Source organism: Merops nubicus, unplaced genomic scaffold (assembly GCF_000691845.1).
Source record: "Merops nubicus isolate BGI_N331 unplaced genomic scaffold, ASM69184v1 scaffold47342, whole genome shotgun sequence".
Classification (NCBI taxonomy): domain Eukaryota; kingdom Metazoa; phylum Chordata; class Aves; order Coraciiformes; family Meropidae; genus Merops; species Merops nubicus.
Window position 1 is genome coordinate 1,493 of NW_008593813.1, and position 9,263 is coordinate 10,755.

The 9,263-nt window shown below is 41.0% G+C and overlaps 1 protein-coding gene across 1 annotated transcript in view; it reads right to left on the reverse strand.

The window, feature by feature from the left end:
• Window positions 1–562: 562 nt before the first annotated feature.
• Window positions 563–9,263, reverse strand: part of LOC103768396 (neuron navigator 2-like) — a gene marked incomplete at both ends in the record, with an annotated part of 48,670 nt that continues 39,969 nt past the window's right edge. Inside the window, 3 exons of the mRNA XM_008935538.1 lie at window positions 563–671; window positions 4,129–4,241; window positions 6,906–7,989. Of these exons, the coding sequence (XP_008933786.1) occupies window positions 563–671; window positions 4,129–4,241; window positions 6,906–7,989 (1,306 nt within the window). The remainder of the gene's footprint in view (window positions 672–4,128; window positions 4,242–6,905; window positions 7,990–9,263) is intronic.

The window sequence follows — 9,263 nt, forward strand, 5'->3', positions numbered from 1 at the left end:
AAATGTATTAACAGTCTTTGTTTACTTAGAGCATATTTGAAATATTGCTGAAGATTTCCAAACGCTGCTTTACAAAGAAAAAGCAGTTATAGACATGGATGACTAATAATATTAGAAAAATTTGTTTGTCCAAAGATTGGTCAGGAATTCAAGTTATGCAGTTGATGAAGTGGGTCAAGCATAGTTCACCTGCTTATTTAAACTAAATATTACACATGGTGGAGAGGGGTGTAATACACTGAAGTTGTTCAAGAGATGAAGAAACGTTTTAAACCGTAACCTGTATTCAAAAATCACCTAACACATTGAACAAGAACTGATGATTCTCCACCTTTGACTCTATATACAAGCTGCCATCATCAATTACTCATTTATCTATATATAGATTTACAGACAATAGATATCAAACAGAATTCAAAATCTGTGCTTTAAAGACAAAAAATCAGTATTTTCCACTGTCAGCGTTAATAATTTTCCACAGATGCAACCCAGCTAGATCTAAGTGGTGTAGAATTAGAGCCCAACGATCTCCTTGTTGTTGCAAGCCAGGCCATGCCATTACCTGTGAGTGACCTGGGTTCCCCGTAGGCTGGACATGGTTTCCTCCAGGTTCTGCCGAAGGTCAGCGATGTTCTTCACAGTGCGTAACCGCCGAGTCTCTGGATCCTCTCCTGCAGCGGAGACCAACCACGAGACAGGACAGGGCTGGAAACAGCACTCAACCAAGGCATGAACTCTGCCTGAATCTGGCTCAAACACATTTTTTCCTGACTTTCTGTTATTTCACACTCTGAACTGATGCTGATGGAGATAGCCCTCCCCTACGGCAGGCACCTGCCGCTGCCACAGCCAGGCTGGGAGTGAGCTCTGCTCCTCACTTCATCTCCCAGGCTGTGTCTGTATTGTCGTTTCCCCACATGACCCAATTTAAATTCTGGTTAACTTTCAATCTCATTACAAGATACACTCCATCGATACCACCCCTTCCATCTCACATATTGACACAATTAACAGCAACCCGACACAGCCCATTTCTCCAGTGCTGAATTTTCACTAGATCTTCTCCCCCCCTTGTAAATAGATCTCGTTCTACAACAGCAGCTTTCCAATCAACTAAATTGTGCTGACTGGCTGCTCCACGCTGAGCCATGTTTTAGGTAAAATAGCAGAAGTTTTGTCTTGTCAACATCACAACAGAGTTATTGTTACCTAAATGTGCTACATGACACGGAACTGGTGGATGATAGTTTCCCTGACATTTAGAAATCCTGTTAAGTACTCTGTTCTAAAATACATTTATGTCCTGTTCTTTAAAAACAGAGTTCAGGCACAGTAAAACACCACCCTCATGCCACAGCATGATTTTTATAAAATTAATTTTTTAATTAGTGCCTCAGCATAGTTTATTTAGTTGCTCTCAGCTGGCAATTAAGAACTGCTTTGGTTGCCAACTCAGCTGAGCTTTATATAGTTAAACCTTCTAAGAGGTTGAAGAGAAGAGAATTTCTAGGAGTCCCAACATATTCTTTGCAATCCAAATGCTGGAACAGAAAACCTCCAAAAAGCTGTCACAAAATTTCTGTTGGTCACAGAAGGAAATGATTTCACTCTAAAGGGTTTACAACTCATGACTAAAGAAAATACTAATTTAAATTTAAAACTTCTCAAATTTTGTATCTGCCTTCTCTTCCCAAGTGATGTATTCTTAAGCTGCCAGGATACTGATCATCCATGAGATTGCTACTTTAGATGGCTATTTATATATTACACAAATCAGAAGGTTTAAGGACCAGATAAATAAGCTGTTGTTGGAACTTTCCACATTCTTTGCCTCAAAGTCCATGTTCTTGAAAAAATGTCAGGCTGGTGCTACAGAAGAACAAGTCCCATGCTCTTGCCTGCAAAGCAGCAGTAGCACAAATGACTCAAACAGCTCCTGCCCCAAATACAGGGAAACTACCTGGGGAGGGGAAGCTAGACTTGAAGGTTTATATCATCATTAGCCTGAGACAAACTAATGGCTCAGGTAGTGTCCGTGTCAGTAATTGTTTTTTTTTTAAAATGGATCTGTACTCCCTGGGAAATCATCTCCCAGAGATACAATTCACTTAGGCCAAATGGTCTAACACTTATGGTCTGGCTGGACTTGAAATAGCCACCTAACAAGACCAATCCTTCACCCAATGGGTCTCTGGGACAGAAAATATTTTCTACACTCCTGAATCTACAAATTTTTGCAGTAAAACCCATAAAATATTTATAGGCCTTTAGCCTAACGAAGGTCACAGTGCTCTTTTACAGGTCAGTTCTCTCACAGATATGAGAGCAAATGGTAGATGAGTTCTTAAGAGAACATCCACGAGACAAGCTAAACCAATTTCTATTGAGATCACTCTTATGCCTCAACTGATATCAAATTTTTACTTAAATGACATTCGACTGCTTAAATTGTAAGCACACTTAAAAGATGGTTAGTGCCACTAGAATTTAATTATTAAATCACTTAGGTCTTCATGAACAGGCTGTATCATTAAACTATTCAGCTTCCAGTTTTCCCAATCTATGCTCTCTTTTGTTTTGTATGTACTTTAAAATTGAAAGCATCAATAGCTGTAAGGAGAGAAGAAATCTGTCCCTTATTTCTTCTGATTTATTAGGGTTCAGAAACTTTTGTTTTCTTTGCTCCTTTTCCCTTAAGAACCCCTTATGGACTGCTGCTGGCTGTGGGGTTTGGCTGCACACAGCTGGGCTTTGCATCTCCATTGTTTGAGGTTGTCAGTTTGGATCCCCAAACTTTCATGTTCTACTTGAACAATAATCACTATTTACATAACATCTATCACTGAAGACTAAAGACCTTTTATTATCTACAAACACTTCTCAGTTTACAGGCTGAAATACATCTAGGCTAGGCAATATGATGGTTAAGAGACAATACTGAAAAACTTCAAGCAGCTGGACACTGCGTTTGTTACTTGGAACTGGCTCTATTTAAATATGAACCCAAAAATGTTCTCAAGGATTTTATCCTTTGTGCCATTTATTTGCCTTTTAATGATTTGATCCACCCTTATATAAATCATACAGGCAGACAGACACTTCTGTGAATTCCTGCAGCCCTTTCCTTCACTCTGCCCCTTGCCTTGGCCATCAGCATACGTGCAGACAGGTGTAAATGCAGCACTGACAGAAGGTGTAATGCAGTATGAAATGTAGCCAGTTGTGAAACTTTTAGCCACATGCTTTTTCCAAGCAGGACAATCAGTTTCCAAAACTCACATTAAACTGGAGGACATCAAGCCTAAGTAGATGGAAATAAATGAGATATTCTACTGGTGAGATATTCTGCAAGAGTGTGCAGTAAGCAAAGTCATACACATTGCTGGAACTGCAATAGGAAGAGATTGGCCTGTGACTTTAAAAACACATTTTACATCTTTAGTAGAATATGGTTGTTAAAAATAGCTTTTTTTATATTGAGAAGTTTTAAAATCATTGCTTATTATTCTTACATTAGCAGGAATTCTAGGTAAATTCATCAAGTACTTGCTAATTTAGACTGCTAGTATTCTAATTACAATCAGTTTCAGCTTCTCTCTGCTGGACACAGTAAACTATAGTTGGAATTTGGTCTCCTACTGCTGCAAAAACCACTTCTCAGATTGATCATATTCACGTGAGTGAATACAGATTCCTCCAAACCTATAAACAAACCAATACATCAAGGAAATTAATTTAATCTCTTCTGTAAGCTCTGAAGCAAGGTTTTAAGAAGTAAAAAATACCAAACGTTTGGGAATACTTAGGATCCTTGTAACAACTTAATCCTAAAAGGTTCTACACTTCTCCTAGAAAAATCTTAAGTACCCAGAATTCCTAATGACTTCAAGAAATTTGGGGGCACACCATTACACAGAACTTTAGCATCTAGTGCTCATATTATTGAAACTTGGTCTCCATTGCTGAAGAGCTAAAAGAAATATCATACCTAATAAGAACCAAGAAATGAGGAATAAAACCAAATTAAATCCATGCCACCCCTAAAGAGGGAGCTCCTGACTTCAAACTTGCTTTAGCCCATTCTTATTTAACCAGACCATGGTCAGCAGGTCAAGCTGCCAGACATACCTGCGAAGTCTTCCAGAGCAGGCTGTGCAGTTTTGACATAAAGAGCAGAATCCATGCTGACCCCTCCTGTGCTGGCCTCGGCTGTTACGTTCCCTTCATTGTCTGTCTGTGACCTGCAGGGCAAAACAAAAGAGAGCTGGGCAGCCACTCTCCATCAGAAGTGTCTCAAGTACAGCAGCCAGCCAACTGCACCCATCAGCCACTCTGTCCTTCTTGCCAGAACAGACCAGCAGACTGATTTTACATAATTCATTAGTCCCATGTTGATTTATGTCCTAGAAATGGAAACAAGCACTCAGCTGTGAATAATAAAATATTCATAGTCAAAGATAGGCTTCACAGCTCTTCAGGCAGGGTCTTAAGACACTTGGATTCCCAGCTAAATTTTAATTATCAATAACATCAGTTGTTGTGGCTAATCTGATCCTCTCTAATGAAGTCTGTAGTGCATGAGTGCACAGCAGGTAGTGCATGACCTCATGTTAGACTCCTGCTAGTATCCCTTCATTAACTAGCAAATGTCATTTGTATTTTAAAATAAACGACTGGGTAAAACCAACTTCAAATTCCCATTTATTGTCTGATGTTGTGGCTGTCGGGTAATGAAAGCTGATGCTGTAAGAATTTCTTGTCAGAACTGAGTAAGATGTCTTGACTCATTTCATACTCCTGGTTGCACTGTCTTTTGCTCACATCAACCAGCAGCTGGAAGTTCTCCTGTCCAAAAGGTATACAGAAGTGAAGACACAACAGGGCATCACTGTTGGAATTACTACTGATATATTCTTAACTTCAGTTGACCCCATATAAAATCTGAGAAATTGTTTTACGTCTTTCACTTTAAAAAAACTAACCCTAAACAAAAAACGGGTCTACATGCAGCTGAAAAGTTTAAAGTAACCTTAACTGATAGCAGAAAAGACCTGTGACTACTACTGCAATGCATTCACAGCTGCATTTTGCAGATTTAAAAAGTGTCTGGATAACAGATTTATAATAATGCTTACACGTTTGCCTTGCCAATCAATACAATTTGACTTTTCAAGTCCAAGTGAAGCCAGCAGGATTACACAGTTTGCCTCCTTTTTCCTCCAATGCTGCAAAGTAAACCTTGTTTTTCCAGTTTTCAGCATTTTCTCCAGCTGCCAACAGGTAGTTTCATCACTCTACCAGTATGTTTAGATTAAAGAAAGCATGTGGATTGCACCTGTTTTTACACTTTAGATGATGATACCTATGTTCAAACTAAGATGAACACCAAGACTGCTTTTTATCCTTATCTTTTGACAGGACACTGCAGTGATAAACTTATCAACCCAAAGCATCATGAATATATTACTGGAGGTTATGAGGGGAAAACAGAGCAATTGGTTTGCAACCATAATTTTCCATTTAATTATGGATTGAAATAGTGCAAACTGCACTGGCAATTTTTAACTCAAACCAAATATCCTAGCAGCAACCCACCTTCAGCCAAAGAGGTGACAATAATGCTGAGGTATGCAGATGAATGCAAGAGCAGGGGAAATAAAAAATAAGTACTATTAATACAAGCCCTAGTCAGCTGAAATTTTCCCCACTGTTTTTTTTCATGTGACCACATCAGAGGAGGACACCTGGCACTTTATTCAATACACACAGTGAGAACACTGAAGGGGTCAGAAGACTCAAGGGTTGCTCTCCCCATTTTGCATTCCTACATAGGCCTGCCTTTGGCATCCCCCTGCTTCAAGTTCATTCCATTCACATTCACTTTTGTTTAAAAAATGTGGCCAAACATCTCTTATGCTACATCTGTCAAGACATCAAAGGCAAAAATGTGTATAATAGAACTGAAAAAATGATAGGAAGGGTGACAAAGATGACCAAAGGTTATCAACAGCTTATCTACAAGTGCAAACTAAACAGGCTAGGACCTCTTAGCCTAGAAAAGACACATGGGAGGGAAGGATATAATAGAGTTCTCTCAAATCATGGGCAGTAAGAAGATGAAGATGACAGAACAACAGCTTGCATTCTCTATACATGAAAAAAAATGTCCATGAAAACTAGGAGATGGCTGCTGAAACCAAAAATCCCACCATCTGAGGAATTTCTTGCACCACAGTCAGGCTGGGGAGTGTCCCCTTAGGAAGCTCTGTTATTCATTTCCCTCTTGTTACTCTTCCCTATATAACCTCTACTGCCATTGTCAAACAAGATGCTGGACTAGATATGGAGGTTTGCTGTGACTCTGTATGGCTGCTCTTTGGTTTATCTCACTGAGAGTTAAGGCACAGAACACCAGACTTTGTGCCTGGCCTTACCTATACTAAGAGATTTTCCTTTTATTTTTAAAGATTTCCCATTACTGCTTATAGTGAGGCAGCTCCACCACTGTCAGCCACACTGAAGGAGGGCATCTATGCCATCAGTGGGCATCACTATAGCTTTTAAAGCTAGGATGCATAAAACAAACCTAACCCATACAGTGCAAAACCAGGTAAGGGCAGCAACTAGTCAAGAAGGTGTTAAGTCTTCTCATCTCAACTGTTAGTAGGGCCAGACCCAACAATTATTTATCCTCCTATCTATCACAACTTCTTTGACATCCTAGTTTGATGGCTTGCACCAACAGTTTTTGCATAACTGTACAAACTCTTTACTCTCTTAGATCAAGGAACTTTCACACCACGTGGCATTTGTCCTGCTGCCTCAGCCCCCTGAAAACACGTCCAGAATGAATCCTCTCGTTTAAGCACCACGTCCAAAGAGCCCACTGGCGACGGTCACCGTACCTGTACATGAAGGGAGCGACGGTGGCAGTGTTGGGGTGGCTGTATTGCTGCTGGGGCTGAGGTAGCTGCACACTCACAGTATTGCTCCCTGTGGTGTGGGTTGTGGCGGCGGGTCCGTTGATGGCTTGGCTGCTGCTGCTGCTGTTGAGGCCTCCTACACCTTTGCCTTCTGAAGAGGCTAGGCTGGACGAGGAGCTGGAATGCCTGCTGTCCAGCTGGGACTTCTGAGCGAGCCCCGAGCCGGCTTTCCCGCTGCGGCTTCTCTCACCTTCCTTTGCAGGAGCGGGGGCACTTGAGGATTTCCCTGTGGTGGTTTTCATTCCTGGTTTTGGTATCCCGCTGTGCGAAGGGGCAGAGGCCTCCTTCTTGGCACTGTTCAGCTTTCCTCCTTTAGGGATAAAGCTTGCGATCTTGGAAGATTTTTTTGGCATCTCTGTTGTTGTTAGTGCTGTCTGCTCTTCTTTCGGTTCCTCTTTCAGGTCCAGCTTTTCTGTGATAGATGTTCTCTTTGCCATGTCTTTACATTTATCCTTCTCTTTCTGTTTCTCTTTCTCATTACCCTTTGGAGAGCTCTTCTTATTAGTTAGCGCCCGGCTAAAAGTCCTTTGTGCAATTCCCTTGAGTGCAATTTTGGGGCTACTGGACATGGATCCCGGATTGTTCACATTCTGATTCGTGGCATCGATTTCTTCGCTCTCCTCGAAGCTGAGAAGGGTCTCCAGCTTTTCACAGCTGTTCTCCCGAGATGCCGGGCACTCGAGTGCTGTCCCTCCTGCTTTGGAACCTCCTTTGCTATTGAAGAGTTTTAGTTTCTCAAGCATGGATTTTTGACCGTTGGGAGTCGTTTTGGCCATTTCTGAGGGTGGTTTTGGAGGCTCTGCTACGGGCTGCTTGACGGATAACATGGAAGACGTAGCCGTGTGCTTGGCACTGAGGGACTTGCTGCGCCAGGGTTTGATAGCAGAGCTGGGCTGAGGGATGGCTGAGGAGTTCGTGCAACTAACAGTACTGCTGCAGCTCTGAACTGAGGATGAGACATTGTCATTCATTCCTGTGGGCTGGGAGGCTGTACTCTCTGCAGGCTCTGGAAAACAACCAAAAAACAACCCAAAAAAACCAACACAGTAGTACCTGGTATTATAGCTAGTCTGAGATTCTTTCTCTCATGAAACATTAGGAACTTTACACTAGTAACATTTAAAAGACACATATTAGTATCACTTAAAATAAAAGTCAGTTTTCTTTTCAAACCCAGCAAAACAGCCACGAGCTCTTACTATGTAATTTGCATTTACTTGCTGTTTCAAGAAAAGGGAAAAAAAAAGCCATCTCCTCCAATTCAACCCAAAATGTGTTTTGCCATGTGTTCTCCCTTATTAAGTTCATAATACTTTTTCATCAGTAAAAACACAGCATTATTTTCTAACTAAGGGTTCCCTGCTTTTGGCAAAATTCTTGCTGTCCAAGTTCGATTCTTAGAAAAACCTCAAACATATAAAAAAAATGCAGGAGTAAGGAAAAAATTTAAACTGAAGTCCTTGCAGTTATTGAGGGGTGGATGAGACCTTCATATGCAAAAGGTAGAAGGAAACTCTACGTACAAAAATAAAACCCTGTCCTTATGCAATGAACCTAAATCAAGTATTAGCACATATCTTAATCTAGCTCTAAGAGAAACTAGTAGCAGTAACTTCACAGCCCCACCCCCTGCCCCAAGAAAGCAACATATTTATTTAGTTCCTTTTCACGTTATTTGTTCTTGTTAAGAAATTAGTTTGGAGCTTAAAGAAAGCTTGAAAAATCACACTCACCTACCAGTGGCCACTTCTCCTCTGAAGTTTCTCTTTGCAGAGTTTCCTTTCTGGAGACGTTACTCTCTCAATTATCACAAATATGTTTTCTGTTAAACTGCTCATGTTTCCAATTAACTTTTGTCATCTCTGTCTGTTCGCCTGCCCAGCAGCCTGCTGGGGATTAACGGCTCTTACCTATATTTCCCTGCCCTCTAGCAATAAAGTAAACTGTGTATAGAGCTGCATTTTTTTAATTCAAAAATCAACAGCAGTTGCGAGCGTGCGTTTTGGGCAGAGGGAGCAGCCCTCTGGATTCAGCCCTGTAAATCATGAGCCGCTGCAACCACACAGGGACTGTTTTACTTCACTTTCAGCTGCTCAGTGAAGATACGGCTCTGTTAACCTCCCTCCTCTGATCCAAACCAGATCTACTGAAGACTTAAAGCACATACATCTTCCTGACTTAGTGTAGAATCAGGTTTCTAAAAGTATTAGAGGCTCCTTAATGATCAACTCGGTCATTTCACATGGTTATGGACAAAGTGGAACAGCAGGAACTTATGAT